This window comes from Excalfactoria chinensis, chromosome 14 (genome assembly GCF_039878825.1).
Source record: "Excalfactoria chinensis isolate bCotChi1 chromosome 14, bCotChi1.hap2, whole genome shotgun sequence".
Lineage (NCBI taxonomy): Eukaryota > Metazoa > Chordata > Aves > Galliformes > Phasianidae > Excalfactoria > Excalfactoria chinensis.
The window spans coordinates 1,809,644-1,826,142 of NC_092838.1; the positions used below are offsets into that span (position 1 = coordinate 1,809,644).

The following is a 16,499-nucleotide window of genomic DNA, read 5'->3' on the forward strand; positions in this document are numbered from 1 at the left end:
CATGAAACAAAAGGGTCCTCTCCTGGGGAGTGGGATGGCTGTCAGCACAGCTGCTGGTGTAGCTCTTTGCAGAGCAACGCTGCTGAGAGTGGCTCCAACTGCAGGGAGTGCAGCTCTCGTTCCATGCTGCCAGCTACGTGGTTGCTCTGCCATCACTTCCAAGTGGGGAGGACTTGCTCAGCCTCTTGGTTGGGAAGCTGGGTGCTCCATAAAGCAGTTAGGGCACCCTTAGTGCTGTCACTGCTGGGTCCAGTGCTCGCTCCATGAGTTCAGTTTGTGTGACTCTGTGGGTAAAAGGGGTTGTGCTGCAGTTCAGATTAAAGGGCTGTTCAGGCACTGTGAGGTTGCAGTGAGCTGAGATGGGGAGCTCAGGGCTTGGATTTCAGCTGGGCTGGCCACACCAGCACACACCACAGCTGTACGGGTGCTGGGGCCAGCACAGGGTGGGCTGGCTGTGTGGCCAGGGGTTGGGGAAGAGCAGAACGTGCTGTCCCATCCTCGAATCAATGCAGATTACACAGCGTCCTGATTGCTGCTTTGAATCCTGGCTGGGAGGGGGACGGGAGCTCAGTGAGGAGCTGGTTCTGCTGAGGGCTCTTTAGGGGATTTGCTTAAAGGCCAGTTGGCACTCAGAGGATTGTATTTCTTCTTCTTATTGTGTGATCTATTATTACTTTAAATGAAAATACTTGAAGAAATCTTCCAGCTTTCTCTGCTGTGGTAACACTGGGTTGTGTTTCTTTGTGTAGAATTGACGCTTTTTTTATGTGGTCTTTATGAAAGTAATTGCACAGCAACCAGGGGCTGTGCCACCAACCAGGCTTCTTTGCAGGGACCTCACTGCTGTCAAACCACCCCTTCTGCTCCTTCTTTCTGCTTTGAACACAGTACTTACAGTGGCTTAACGAAGTGGCCAAGCTCTCTGTGTTGCTCTGGTTTTGCAAGCAGCTGTTTGTGGTACAGTTGTGTTCAGTAACAGTCTGTACTCGTTATCATCCCTCCTCCAGGTGATGAGGAACGCACCCGTGAAGACATTTGCCAGCGCTACCTTCAGCTCCCTCCTGGACGTGTTCCTCTCCACCACAGTCTTCCTCATCCTCTCTGTCACATGTTTCCTGAAGCATGGCATGGTGGCATCCCCTCCTCCACCCGCTGCCGTGGTGGTGTTTGTCATTGCCATCCTGCTGGAGGTGCTGTCCCTCATCATCTCGGTCAGGTAAAGCACATGTCAGCGTGTTGTACGGGCGGTGTGCGGACACGTGTCTCTTTACTTGCAGTTCTGCAAATCTAGCAGGCGTAAGTTTAAATCCTTTTGTGATCACAAGCTAGAAGCAGCTCTGTTGTTTCAGAAGAAGCAATACATTGCAGCTTCCACTCTGACTTCAGGGTCAAGCTGAAAGTAATTTGTACTTCAGTCACTGAATCAAACTTATAATTGGAGTGTACCTACAAGGGTGTGCAAGCAGAGCTGGTATTTTGGAGTGCAGGGATGTCACTTACCAACCGTGGCAGTATTTTGGAGAGTTGGTGTTTCCCAGCAGGTGTGTTTTGCTGCTTTAACTTGAACTGCGTTGTAGTTTGTGGTGACTGGTTTGTGGGCAGCTCTGTTTGTGCTGCTGTGTGGGACCTGCTGGCATCAGGACGGACACACCGTTGTGCCCTTGTTCCGTATCGCTTCCTTAAAGCAGAAAGAGGAGCATCATCTTTTTTCCCTCTTCAGAGTGAGGGCTGCTCGCTCTGACTGCCTGTTATACACAGCAACAGCGCAGAGCTTCCTGTGCAGAAATGTCATCCCAAATGGCACTCACAGAATGCCACAGAGCTATCTGAAGGGAGGGGATCAGCCTACAATGCTGGGCGCAATCCCAGGATTTCAGGAAAAGGGATTATTTTGGGCCCAAAAAATTCTTGCCCGAGTTTCTCATTGTGTTTTCATTATCATGATGGACAATACCCCTGCCTTTAAATCAGCCTGGCTTTAATTGCATCCAGTGCTTGGCACAGGGAGCACACACCACGGCTCTGGTGGCAGAGGGCTTGAGTCTGACTATGATGAGAGACGGGGAAGAGCCAGCAGGGTGAGAGCAGGAGGCCTCATGGAGCAAGGCTTGCAAGAGGAGGATGTTTTTGATTTCTCTGAAGTACCTGCTGATAAATTACTGGAGTACCTACAGATGAGGATCCCACTGTTAGCACGAGAGCTGCTCTGCAATTAATTGTTCAACGCCGCGTGCAAAAAGTGGTGCTTAATTTGGAAGCACGTGGAGTGTGTCACCTCCGGTTCTGCTGACGTAGTGCAAAGAATGTCCTTCTGCCCACTTGGAACATGACTGCTGGGGCTTGTGTGAGCTCAGCTAGGGCACAGGTCTGCAAGTTTGGGTACTTTATGTTGGGAAATGTCATTGAACGTAGGACAGTATGTAGATCTCACTTGGGTTTTCTTAGGAGTGCATTGCAGGAATAGAGGTAAAAGAGATCTGCCCGCTGTTTTGGGTATAAAGACAAGATTTTTGTTAGCTGGACCCATTTAGCACCAGTCCTTGTTTTCAGGTGAAACTTGTTATGTATTGATAAAACGTGCATTGCTTTGGATAGTGCTCTTCAGCGAGGATCTCTGGGTGCCAGAAGGGTTCTTTTAGCCTTGAGTGGGAAGTGGGGCACCTGGTGACCTCATTCCTCCCCTCTGATCTGCCTTCACAGAGCGCAAACCAAATCTTCCAGGTGAAAAAAGAAGCAAACACCGTCCAAACAAGAGGATGGAAACATGCTGTTGCCTGATGAAGTCAGGCTGCCCTTTGCTCATTCCTCTGCAGTAACACCCAAAGCTGCTGGAGCCTTGTGGCCCATTGGCTCCTCCTAAATTCCTCACGACCAGGAGTAAAAAAATCACTTGGTGCACCTGGAGCTCAATGAAAGGGTTCCGTTAGCAATAGGACATGCACGGAGTATTGATGCGCGGGCAGCAGATGCATTCTGTTCACCTTTATTTCTACCAGCTGTGACTTCCATATTTAATATCGCACCAAATTGCTGCTGTCTCAAAAGCTTTGGATTTGAAATACGGGAATTGATTCTCAGCTGCCGTTAAGCACAGAAATGCCAGTAATGTTCTCTGTTAGCCATTAATTGTTTGTGTCCAAGCTTTACTGATTTGGACTGCAGTTTGGGTAGCCATGCCCAGCACTGCAGCATCTCAGCATAGCCCTGTACCATCCCACCACGGGCCCCATGGGCACCCCATGTCTGCAGCCCTCCTGTGAGGGGACAGCTGTGCTGTAGACCTGGGCTTAACTACCCTATGAAGGTTTGTAGGTCCAAAGTGTGGAGGCTGCAATTGATCCTGGATGGAAAAAAAGAGAAGATAAATCAATGCAGAAGGTAAACGGTACCACTGGGGGTTGTGGAGTCGTCCTGCAGCTTGTGTTGGCTTCTCCGAGTGCGCAGTGGCTAAATAAAGCAGTGTCCTCATGCTGGGATTAACCGCTCAGGTTTGGTGTGGGCAGGGATTTGTCGTGGTGCAGGGCCTTGCACCCAGCTCCCTGTGAGCCACGGGCTGCTGCAGGACCGCCGTGTTTGTGGGGTATGAACTTGGATGGCATTTCCAGCAGCGCTCGGTGCCAACCTGGCCTGGAGGCACAGGGAGCTCAGCATGGAGAGGCTGCAGGGCAGCACGTGGCACTTGAGAAAACGCAGGAGTTCCTGTGCAGGGCATTGGGTTTATTTTGCTTCCTACGAGGTTTTCTGTTTCAGTGCGTTTTGGTCATTCTCTTTTGTGATGTAGCAGAGCTGCGGGTTTTGGCTTCGTGGGAAACTCCATTCAGTAGAACTAAGAGATGTGTGAGCACCCCCTGGTGGGGTGCTGCCGTCCTGCAGCATCCTCCTTCCCACAACTTCTCTTTTTCTGCGAATTTAGGTCTGTTTCCCAGATTTCAACGTTATCAGATGGGAGAAGAGCACTTTGAGCTCCAGGATGATGCTGGAGGTCGCACGGCCCCACATTGCTGGAGCTCACAGGGCACTATTCTCAGCCATAGAGCTTGGGTGACCTTCTGTACAGCCCAGCGTTGGGCTCCAAGGTCCTTGTGGGTCCAACTGGAGGTGCTCTGTGATTCCAGGGGAGCTACTCATGTCCACGATGCAGCACCCTGAATGCAGCTTTTGCTGCACTGCATCGCGTGTTTATGTCTCCATAAAAAGAATTAAAACCTGGAACAGCAGTTGCGGTTTTTGGAGGGTGGCGGATATTTCTGGGCTAAAAGAAGCATTATTTCCATGATGATTTGTTAATACAGATAAATAGCAGTTTTAAATGTAGCACCTTATGTAGATGGCTGCACAATACTCCTTGTTTGTCTGTTCTAACGGTACCAACCGGTGTCAGTCTGTGCAGCTGCACTAAGGAAGGATTCACAGCTCTGTTACTGCAGGTGAATCAGCCTTGTGAAGTGATACACTGAGATTAACCCGAGCTCTTGGTTCTGTCTGTTCCAGGATGGTGTTCTTCCTGGAGGAGGTGATGGCTTGCACCAAGCGTCTCCTGGAGCTGATCTCCGGCTGGTTGCCGCGCCATTTCCTCGGTGCCATCCTGGTGTCTCTCCCAGCTCTTGCAGTTTTTTCCCACTTCACCTCTGATTTTGAAACAAACATACATGTAAGTTGCACAGCTCCACGTCGTAACCTGACAGTTTGGGTGTTGTAAAGCTTGCTGGGTTGCTTGCCTTCCTCCTTCACCTCCCTCTTGCTTTGCATCTGTTTCGTACAGATCTGTTGGAGGGTCAGGGCTTCTGTGTATGGTGAAATGCACATGTTATTATGTACCTACAGTCCATTGCTTGAAAACTCTCATACAAAAGAAGAATATTTTAAACCACCTGTATGCATGCATACCTTTTTTCTCCTTCCTGCAGTGTTTCTGCTTATCCTAATGCTGCTGGAGCGTCTCATTCTGCTTTTCGATTTGCAGTTTGTAGTCTGAGCTGTTTGTGAGCCTGTGTGTTAGTGAACCTGACAGTCAGACCAGGCTTAGCGTGGGGCTCTGTTACCTGCAGAGGTAGGTGGTGAAACTGAGAGAGCTCTTGGGGTGCGTGAAGGATTGCTGTAGGAAGGTTAGAGGAACGCAGGAATAGCTTACGAGAAGGAGCCGAAAGAGAGTGGATTATTTGGCCCAACCAGAGATGGGGTCACGGGGATTGGGTGACTCCTGATGAAACCAGTCATAAATGGGGGTTGAGGAGATAAATACTGAGGAGGGGGAGAACAGGGCAGTATAAAATCAACACTTATAAACTTTGCGAATAAAATGGATCAGAACGTCAGGTGGAACTTAGTTTCTCTGAGGTAGCACAGGGTGAACCTTCATGGAACTCACCCCCAGGGCCGTGGCTGTTGCAGTGTCCTGGCAGAGGCACTGACCAGACCCTCCTTCCCATCACGCATCACAGATGCTGTTTGTTGTCTGTTCCTTGGGAACGTGTGGAGCAGATGTTTGGATGCACACGTGCATTCTGTGGCATTCACAGCTGCAGAGGACTGAGCTTGCAGATCTGTGACATCTCATGGTTAAAATCATTCTGCACTTACACCAACGAGACCTGAAAGCCTTCAAATCCCCGATTTCTCCACGCACTGATTTTGTATCATCCCATTCATCACCATCTGTGATCATCTCTCTAAACAAGTAAAAGCAGCGTTGGGAGAACCGCGTTATTTGTGCATTCTCAGAACCTCATCCGACCCAGTGCTGAGTCTAAAGGCTTCAGGCTGCAGCAGTGAGACGGTGCTGTTCATTGCCAAGCTGGGAATGAGCTTTGCCTTCTTTCCTCTTGCAGGCCCTCCAGAGTCGTGGGGCTGTTGGCTCCCTCTCCAAGAGCTGTCCCCGCTCATCTTGTGCTCACTGATGTTCCATCCATCATGGAGCTCTAGGAAACGGAATCAATCTATAGAGGGTCAGGTAAGTGTCATCTTTTACTATGACATGGTTTTGCAAAGTTTTTTTTTGTACTCATGGCATTTTCTACCTTCCCTGGCTGGAAAATAATCAAAAGAAAAATTAACAAAAACAGCAATGAACGACAAAAAAAAAACTTTCCAAAGCCATGCAAACATAGTAAAACACAGCACTTACTGACCCTCTATAGGCTGGCTTCATGCTGGGGCATCACTTGGAGTGAGAACCAGTGCTCTGCCACTTTAGGAGACCTCAAATGGGGGGGGGGAAAAAAGTAAGTTTAAGTTTTTTATGGATGGTTCTGAAATTCATTTCCTTCAATTTTTGGTGATTAAATTAAATTAAACACCCCGTGGTTCTGGTTTAAAAATGGTAAATTTGGTAAGGTTTTTTTTCCCCAATGTGAATCACACACTTGTTTGTTATGTGCCAGTTTCCTAATCTCCATTTTCTGCATTTCAGCTGTAGAGGAAATGTAAAGTGGGAGAGGAGGATCGTTGGGTACCGTGAGGTGCAGTAGGCAGCAGAGCTCCATCACGCAGCTGGGAGTCTCTGCGTTAGCTTGGATGGTTGTTGGTGTTCTTAATAAACCACATCAGCCTGAGAGCTTTGACCAGTGCAGCACTGATCTCAGGGAAGCTCATAGCCCTGTTCTGCCTTTTATTTATCCAGGAAAGATGAGGAAAGGATTCTCAGGGCATTTGGAGCAGATAAGCCAACACTGCCCTTTCAGATGGGCACAGGTATCACTGAGCACCAGCTCTCTGCTCTCTTATGTAGGCAAACAGCTCTTTCTGCTGGGCAGAGCGATCTTGGAAGATAACACCCTCTAAGAAGTGCTGCCAGGATTAGCAGCTAGCCAGCGTTTCTGAGGGTGAATGTGTTGTACTTTTCCAATGCGGTGGGATTTTGGTTTCCAGGTTCAAATAGATGGGATTTAACCCCAGTAGTTAGCGAAGGAGATTCACGTGACTCTTCACTTTCTTTTTCTTTTCTTTCTTCTGTTTTTGCTTTGAATGAGAAGAGGCCTGAGTGTTTTTGCAAAGGTAAGCTGGAGCTATTGGGTAGCATTGAAACAGTGGTGTAATGTGGTAATGCAGAACTCCATCTAGGGAAAACTGTGGCAAACTCTACGTGCTGGAAGCGTGCTTGCTCACTGAAGGGAAGATCTCTGTCATCAAGTGCTGCCTCCTGGTACAGACACAACGTAATGTGCATATCACACAAGGAAACGAGGTCTTTCATATCGCACGTTCCCTCTCTTACGCTGGTGCTTATGTGCAGAAGGGCTGCAGTCAGCAAGACGAAGCTAACTCGCGCTCTCTCTCTTTGTTGCAGTACACCATGTTTATGTGTTGTGCCATTCTGATCGCCATTGTGCAGTACTGCAACTTCTGCCAGCTTAGCTCCTGGATGAGATCTCTGTTGGCAACCGTAGTAGGAGCAGTGCTTCTCATTCTGCTCTACGTCTCCTTGTGTCCGGACAGGTGAGCATCACACCCAGCACTCACAGTATTCAAGATGAGGAATTTGTGTTTCTCTGCCAGATATAAGGGTCCTTTGCATGCCATGTTGGTATCTGCCATGAACGTCTCTCATATCTCAGAAGTAATAAGTTGATTTGGGGAAAGATCTGCATTTTTTTTTTTGGATGGAGCTTTTTGTTGCTGTAGGCAGACACTCAGATTTGATGCAGTTGTGCTGTCCCGCTTCCTTTCTTGCTTTCCTGTGTTTCCAGGGGGCGCTGCAAAGCATAAACTGAAGGGATAAAGTGAATGCAGTTTCTGTGAAGTAACCTTAAAGCTTTCCAGTCTGCCCTCTGATGAACAGCTTTCTCCACAGGGGAATGTGTTTGCGTTATTCTCCTCCTATTTTGTCACCAAAGATGGTCAAGGGGCTCCTTCCAGTCATCTGTCCATTCCTGTTGTCAGTGTTTCTATCACCAACCTGCACTTCTCCATGGCTTGAGAAATATCACAGCTTTGGGCATTCATTCACAGCATTTTCAGGGAGGCTGTTTGTGTTCTTGCCTTTTCACAAGGCTTTGTATTTTGCTGGTCAGAAAGCCCAGAGGCATGGATGGTTTGTAGAGTTCTGAGATTGTTTTCCCATGTTTCCAAGGTAAGTTTGGATTCTCTAACAATGGCTCGTTCCGGGCATCTCCTCATCTTTGTTATCATCAGACACTCCTTAGAGCTGTGTGTCTCTCTCCATCTGACCGTGGTTGCTTCTTCCAAGCAGAAGTTGCAGAGAAGTCCCATTCTCGCTTTGCCTGGAGTTGACCCCACATGCAGCACAGCCCGTGCTCCTGGCTGCACCAGAGTTCAGAATGCGACCAGGAATTCAGGCAGGATGCTTCGTTTATTGCGTGTGCTTCCTTCTGACATCAGTGGTTTTCTTTTATTTCAGCTCTGTGGAAACCTTGCATCTAGACTTGGCGCAGAACCTTAGGTAAGCTTGAATCCAATGACCAGCTTTATGTTTAGAGATAGAAGCATTTCCAAGCGGTTGTACACAGGAAAGCTTTGCATTGCAGCAGTACACGTGGGAATGCATCAAATCAGTTCTGCAGGTTGTGTTTAAACTCCTCGTGTTCATAATTTCCTTTCTAGGAGACTTGGCTGGAATTCGAGGGAGGGCTGATGCTGCAGTCGCTGCATTGTGCCATGTGCTCTGTTCCTTTTAAACCCAACTCAGAGGAGATAGAACCGGAGAGGGTTTGTGTGGGAATTGCAGCTCACTGAAGCCAGAACGGTTGGGAAGGCAAAGCCAAAAGAACAGGGAGTGCTTGACTTTGTAGACCGGATCACGCTGCAAGAGTTTGCAGGAAGGGCAACGTATGAAATAAAGCGATGACTGAGAGCCATGTATGAGGGTTAACCGGAGCTTGGATCTTTAGTGGGTCGTGTTTGTGAAGTTTTGTGTTGCCCAGAATGACACCATTTTTGTCTGCTTTGGATGGTAGGAGTTAATCCTGCTGTTTCTACCATTGCTTTGCAACAGATTTGGACTTGCCTGGTCTGTGTAGTGTATGTTGTTACGCGCCGCAGTTCTGGAGCTCTGTGTGAGCCCCTTCTCCAGGTGGTGCTCCAAGAAAAGGTTGAATCCCTCTTGTCCTAACAAACATTCATGCTGCTCATTTCTCACTGAAATAGGTAACTAAAAGAGGTTCTGTGCTCAGCCAAGTCAGTACAAAAGCTTTTCCTTTGCTCCGAGAGGCCCAGACAAACTTTATTTGCATGCCTTTCATGAAGCTATTCCCTTCTCTTGATCAAGGATGGAGATAATTATTAATGCAGCATGGGAAGGAAGATACTAGTAATGGTAATGAAGGCTTAGCATAGAGTTCATCTCTGGACTCTGTGGTGTCCTCAGTGAATCCAAATATGGGATCTGTCCCCTTTTCCAGACAGACCAGTTCTTCCCCCCAGCAGAGGTTCTGCTGCGCTTTGTCTTCTAAGCGAGAAATATTTCTTGTTCTCATTCATTTCTTCAGTCAGAGCAGGTAGAGCCCATCGGTGCAGGGAGTGATGGCTCGAGGAGGAGCAGCCATGGGCTGCTCAGAGTGGAAGCGTTTTGTTGCTTATGTTGGGGCTCTTTAGGATGCCTCCTGGTGAAGTTCTCCCTTGAAGGCAGCTGTTTGGTTTCCCTTTTCCTCCCCGTTCCACCATGACGGCCTTTTTTAAGACCAGCAGGCACGCGTCCACTTTAAATATAGTATGAAATCCAAATCCAAACATAAGTTACTGGCTCAGAAGCAAAACGGCTTTCCAGAAATCTTTATAAGTAGAAAGCCATTATCTTTATGATTCGTGATCGAGCCAAAGGAGATTCTATCTCCGGAGCTCTCACTTGTTCTTTATTCAATCCAGGCTGGATGGAGGTGCCAAGTTAATAGTTCGGTGTCTGTGCCAGGAAGTGCTCGGGAGTTTGACTTAAAGGAGCACCATCAGCTCAGCATTTCAGTTTGAATGACTTTGAATGAGCTGGAAAAGGATTTGTGTGATCCCTTTCTGCTCTAGGTGCCATGTTCTGTTCTTTGTGTCCCCCGGGGCAGCAGAGGGTCGTCTTTGGGTACATGAGATGCCCTGCAGGTCCCGCAGCCTGTTTGCTGCAATATCCAAGCAGTGTGATTTCCAGATGGATGTGGTTGTTCCCTCTGTCGGGTTTGCAGTGAGGCTTTTTGTTCCCGTGCATGCAGAGGTAAATAAACGCTATCGAGCACCTTCCTTTTTGAGATAGGAACCCATTACCTTCTTAATGAAATCAGGTCAGCTTACAAGTGAGTCACTCTCATTTCACATGCAGATCTGTGGGCTGTGTGGGAGCAAGGTCAGGTTGGTGCTTGAGATGGCTGAGAGCTGTGGGTGCCAGCGCTGCGGAGCTGTGAATGGAGCGGCCCTTCCTCTTCAGGGCAGCCCTGGCATTCCATGCAGGCTGCTTTTTGTAATGGAGAGCGTGTGACGCTTTCCTAATTTATTTAAGAGGAGTTAAAGTACTTGGAGGGCTATTTTGTACCATAAACACTAAATAAAATCCTCTAATGACTTAAATCCCGGTGGCCGGGATGTTTGATGTTAGAGCAGATTATCTGAATCAAACTCGTGTACTCTCAGAGGAGTAACTCGGCACTGCTCAGATCTTTCCCTGCATGACACAGAAGATAATCAACCGTTCTGAGCACAACTCGTGTGCTGCTCCTTGGCCTGGCTCTGATCCCCACCTCCTCCAGCCTTCCTTATTCACAGAGCTGCACTCACCTGCTCTCCCTTGTCCTGTTTTCTCCTGGGGGAGATATTTATATATATTTCTTATATATTTATGGCCAAAAAAAAAACCAAAGGAGTGATTCCCAGTGTAACACACAGCCTTATCGTGAATCTGGAATCCAGCCTATAGCTTCTCAGCTGCGCATTACTTTAAGTACCTCTCCCTCCTCTAGGCTCACCAGGATGATGGTCTGATGGTCGGTAGAGATGTAACAGGATGCTGTCAGGGATGGTGTGTGTTCACCTGTGCTGGTTTTGCTCCGTGGCACCTCCCTGGCTGTGCTGTCAGTCAGATGTCAGCTAAACACCTTTTGTGTTCTTCCCCTTCTTTTACTTCCAGCTCCAGGAAGAGTCCGTGCAACAGTTCGATGCCAGCCGACGTGAGGAGGCCTGCAGAGCTGATAGGTCAGGAAGTGATTTTGGTGGTGTTCCTCCTGCTGCTCCTGGTCTGGTTCCTGAACCGCGAGTTCGAGGTCAGTTACCGCCTGCACTACCACGGGGACGTGGAGGCTGATCTGCATCGCACCAAAATTCAGAGCATGAGGGATCAAGCCGACTGGCTGCTGAGGAACATCATCCCGTACCACGTGGCCGAGCAGCTGAAGGTTTCCCAGAGCTATTCCAAGAACCATGACAGCGGCGGGGTGATCTTTGCCAGCATTGTGAACTTCAGCGAGTTCTACGAAGAGAACTACGAAGGAGGCAAGGAGTGCTACAGGGTCCTGAACGAACTGATCGGGGATTTCGATGAGCTGCTGAGCAAACCTCATTACAGCAGCATTGAGAAAATCAAAACCATCGGGGCGACCTACATGGCTGCTTCGGGACTGAACACGTCGCAGTGCCAGGACAGCAACCATCCCCACGGGCATTTGCAGACCCTTTTTGAATTTGCCAAAGAAATGATGCGAGTGGTGGATGACTTCAACAACAACATGCTGTGGTTTAACTTTAAACTTCGCATTGGCTTTAACCACGGCCCCCTGACCGCGGGGGTCATCGGCACCACCAAGTTACTGTACGACATTTGGGGTGACACTGTGAACATTGCGAGCAGAATGGACACCACCGGCGTCGAGTGTCGCATACAGGTGAGTGAGGAGAGCTACCGCATCCTGAGCAAGATGGGGTATGACTTTGACTACAGGGGGACGGTCAATGTGAAGGGGAAGGGTCAGATGAAGACCTACCTGTACCCCAAATGCATGGACAACGGGATTGTGCCACATCACCAGTTGTCTATATCTCCAGACATTCGGGTGCAGGTGGATGGCAGCATTGGGCGATCTCCCACTGACGAGATTGCCAACCTGGTGCCTTCTGTACAGAGTTCTGATAAGGTAGCCCACGGCACAGATAACTCAGAAACCAAGGACGCTCCTCCTTCCTCCAAGAAGCTCCAGAAAGAGTCGACGAAAGCAGAAGAGAGGTGCAGGTTTGGCAAAGCTGTAGAGAAGACTGACTGTGAGGAAGCAGGAACTGAGGAGGTCAATGAACTGACAAAGCTAAATATCTCTAAGAGTGTATGATGCACTGTCAGAGTTGCATGAAGTGCTCTGTCAATAGAAACACAAAGACATTTGCAATTGGCGGTTTTCTTTTTCAAGAGAGACCTTCTCAACACCTGGGTTGTACGTTTGTGTTCATTTCAGCGCCTGGTGCTGTGTGGATCACAGCTCTTCAGGGCTCGTTTTCATCCATCTCTCTCCTCCATGCCCCAAATCACATCCCCAGCTCCCCAGCTCCCTGTGCAACCATCTTACAGCTGAGTAGAGGATATTAAGTGCCTTCAGATATACTCCATTGGACTCCCTGTCAAGGTACAGAGGCCCCGAGTGAAATCATAGCTTTGGGTATTTATCTAATTTTAAAGAAAAGCTGTGGTTATATCATTTTTATTGTTGTTTCTCACAAAACACTTTTTTTGGCTGATGCAACTCCTTGGGTTTTTTATATCTACCTGAACGATATTTTACTGTTATCAGACCTTTTGTATGTAAACACACAGACCAACGTGCGTGTATCTGCCGCGTGAGACTGACATCAAGTGCCAGTAAGGAACCACAAGAGAATGTCTGGGCAAGGGGGTGACAGCATTTTCCTTTGGATTGGGCTGGAGGAGGAGTTCTGCAGTGGCTCAACATGTAGGTAGAGTAGGCTGAACAACTGCTGTAGTTTTATTCTCCTTTACCGATGCTTTCTTCAAACTTAATGTGCCATCGTGTGCTTTGGATACACTTCTTTTCCGTATAGCCATTGAGTTACTGATGTGTGGGATGGAAGCGGGGGTCGGACTGCACCAGCTCTCGGGACAGGCTTCCAGAAGCAGCCGAGTGCCCAGAAGAGCATTTTTCTGTTTGGGTCTTAACGTGTCTAAAAAGTGTTTCATGTTACTCCGCTCGCCGGCTGAATTGGTGAAGGTAGGTGAGGTCGGTGCCTCCAGGCTGGTCTGATCCGAGAGAGAGAGAGAGAGAGGAAAAAAAAAAGTCAAATAAATGTTTTGGAGATGCCTTTATTTATTTATTTATTTTATTTCTGTTCTTTTTTTTTTCTTTTTTTTTTTTCTTTTTCTTTTTTTTTTTTTTTGTTGTGGAGGAGATGAGATGAATTTGTCTGTTGTTTTACGGGGGTTAATAAGGCAGCGTTTCAGCCTCTTTGAGCCGCCAAGCACTGTGAGGATGTTACCCAGGCAATATTTGTTTCTAAGCCACACGACGCGGCTGAGTTACCCCAGCTTCCCTCTGCACCGTGTGTCCCCTGCACTGCGCTCCTGCAGCGGGGAGCGGGACAGCGTGTGCTCCCTGTTGGGGGCAGGAATAGGGCAGAGTCCTTGGGTGAGCTGAGAAGCACCACTTCCCAGCATACAAATCCCAGGGGTGCACATCACCCCCTTCTCTTTTCTCGCAGCCTCTTTTGGGGCTGTTTCTGCCAAGCAGTGCTATCAAGTCTGTAGTAACACGAGGTTGCACAGCAGCCTTCCTTCTCCCCAGCCTGAACCCACCCGCAGCTGGTTGCACTTCCACCTTTCAGGTCCTAAAACTCTACAAATACCTCTTGCATCTGAAGAATGCATCCTTGAAACCATTTCTAGGATTCTCGTTCCAGTTGAGCGTTTATCGCTATTTCTTTCCTTACTGCACAATTGCTCACCTGTCTTTTGATGTTACGTTTGGGGTCTTGAGCTCATTCCAACCCCCTTTCTCTTTTTTTTCCCCTTGGTTGCACAGAGAGCTCTGCCCGGTGAGGTTTGCTCCCATGCTGCATCCCTGTCCTGTGGGAGCATTGCTGCTGCTGGGTAGGGCTGGGGTGCCCAGCAGAAATGGGAGTCCTGAACTATTCCAACAGGGAGAGAGGTGAGGTTGCTGTGGGGCTGGGCTGTGTGTGCCATGGGGGTGAAGAGGACGGTGCTCGTTGGTTTCTGTGGTGCCATCTTCATCCAGCACACAAATACCTTCATTTCCTCCTCGCAGCTGCTTCTGTGAAACTGGCTCAGTTTCTCGTTCATGAAGAAGTAGATGGTGTTCCTGTTGATTGATCAGTGCCCCATGGTTTTGATTTGGGGATGAGAAGAGCCCTGCCTGCTGCTTCCCAAAGTGTCCGATCAGCCCCTGGGCCGTGCAGCAGCACAGTGCTGTGTGTGGCAGCTCCTACTGCTGCAGAGCCCTCAGCTCCAGAGGGCACAACGTGGGCCCAGGAGGAGCAGGAAGCGGCGTGTGAGCACAGCGGGGTGCTGGCTGGTGCTGCGCAGTGGGTCAGGTCTACCTTTAGGATGTGCAGTCAGTCAGTTGGGTGCTATAAAGTGTGGTTGCTGGATGGCTTTCCCATTGCTGAAGCACAGCCTGAGGTTGGTGCAGGATGTGAGGGCCCGGCCGGCTACCTGCGGTACCAGCAGTGTGAGTGAGGGCTGTGCTTGCTGTGACAGTGATGGAACATGGAATCACATAGGGAAAAGGGAATCATAGCCATGCTTAGAAGCAGCCAGGTTGGCTGCTGCTTATTTCTTTGCTGCATCTCCGTATTCCCACACCTTGCAGCCCTGTGGTTCTCAGCAGCACCATCCCCACCTGCAGAACTGGAGCCAGTCGGAGCTCCCCCTGTACATAGAGAACCACATCGTACCTCTGACTCGTTGCTGCCAATCTGTACTCGATTGTATATTAAACTGTTCTGCTGTACTGCAGGTCATTTCACGCTGCCTTCCATGTAGAAAAGCCGAGATACCCACAATACACTTTGTCAACTTGAAGCTTGTTGGCTGGTTTGGTTTTGCTTCAGCACTGCTGCCCTGGCAGCCCCGTGCCGTTCACACACAGCGTTGTGTGTTGCAAATAAATCTCCTCTTTCTGTTTCCTTTCCAGGTCTGCATCCTCCCAGCATTGCCCCATTTTTGGGTTTCCTCTTTCTCTGCTTTAGGTCACGGTGAAGGACTCGTTGGACACAAATGTCATTAAGGATCTTGGCTCCTGCGTGCATTTAGTTTAATAGGGACCTTTGGGTGCAAGAAAAACCCGAGATCTCCCAGGGCCACATTTCTCAGCAGCTCAGGAGGGCCGTGCTGGGGGAGATGTGCTGTTCTCAGCTGCTGCCATGCCCAGAGGCTCTGCAGAAGGTCTGTGCCCCGTTTGGTTCCAGCTTTGTTGCAGGGTGCAGGCAGGTCCTGTCAGCTGTGCCCTCCTGTGCTCAGTGAGCTGCACTCCTTGCCCCACTCCATGGGGTGTCTATGGGGTTTCCCTCAGGGTTTCCCAAGCTCTGCCTGCTGCTGGCTTCTCCCCAGCCCATAAACCTGCAGCCCAGGCGCCGCCTGCACAGCTCCGACACCCCGGGGACTGGTGTCCATTTATTGCAGGAGCCCCCCTCCCATCTCTGTGACCAGCTCTCCCCATGGAGCCGCGCTTTCCTTCTCTGCCCCGTTTCATAACGCGTCGCTCTGGCCAAAGTCCCACCAGCTCTTTGTATTCAATGAACGCTGCTCGGGGCCGCCCCACGTGCCGGGGGTCCGGCCAAGGATGCGCACGGCCTGGGAACGCAGCGGGCTTTTGTTCTCACTGGTTAATCATTGCTTGGCTTTGGGTAACGAAGTTGGGTTGCTTTGTGGCGTCGAGCAGCGATTCTCATTTCACAGCTTCGCGGAGTCGATGGGAATTTAAGAGCTAGATGCAAATGAACTTCATTACCATGCTTAACTATCTGATAAGCCTCGTTTCCATCTGTCCTGCATACGCTTTGCAATCGAGGCTGTAGGACGAGCAGCCGCGTTCAGTTTGGCCGCGGAGCTGCACGGTCCGGGGACGGCACCGCATCGCTGCACCGTGAGCACACGTGGCCGGAGAGCCGGAGCTGCTCCGCATAGCGCGGCGCTGCCAGCAGAGCTCCCTCCCTGCCCTCAGCTCCGCCGTGGCAGAGACACGTTGTTCCCGCAGCGGTTCGGGTGTCACCCGTCCCGGAGTCGCTGCCGTTGTGCGTTCAGCCTCCCTGGGCCAGCGCCAGCGTTGCGATCGGGTTCCTGGCTGCCGCGGCTCCCTGCTCTCCTGCAGCACAGTTTAGGAATGGCTGTTGAGGAACCGCTGCGAGCTGCAAGGCTGGAAACTTTTGTATGTTAACAAGGGCTGATGGCTTTTTTTGTATGTTAACGGCGTGCTGAGGGTGATGGGGACGGAACGGAACCTCCGCTCCCTTGGCACAGAGATGTGGCTGTGGGTGCAGGACCCGCTCACAGCCAAAGGACCCTCCTTGTGGGTGGGTGGGCTGAAGTTCTGCGTGCGTTTCCCATCCCGCAGGAATGG

At 49.7% G+C, this 16,499-nt stretch overlaps 1 protein-coding gene across 2 annotated transcripts in view; it reads left to right on the forward strand.

Moving 5' to 3' along the window:
• ADCY9 (adenylate cyclase 9) overlaps positions 1–13,231 on the forward strand; it is a 51,822-nt gene extending 38,591 nt beyond the window's left edge. For both annotated transcript variants that reach the window (XM_072349024.1, XM_072349023.1), the window contains 5 exons: positions 1,008–1,216; positions 4,492–4,651; positions 7,286–7,434; positions 8,357–8,398; positions 11,057–13,231. In XM_072349024.1, coding sequence (XP_072205125.1) covers positions 1,008–1,216; positions 4,492–4,651; positions 7,286–7,434; positions 8,357–8,398; positions 11,057–12,245 — 1,749 coding nt within the window. In that variant the 3' untranslated portion in view covers positions 12,246–13,231. The remainder of the gene's footprint in view (positions 1–1,007; positions 1,217–4,491; positions 4,652–7,285; positions 7,435–8,356; positions 8,399–11,056) is intronic.
• Positions 13,232–16,499: the final 3,268 nt, after the last annotated feature.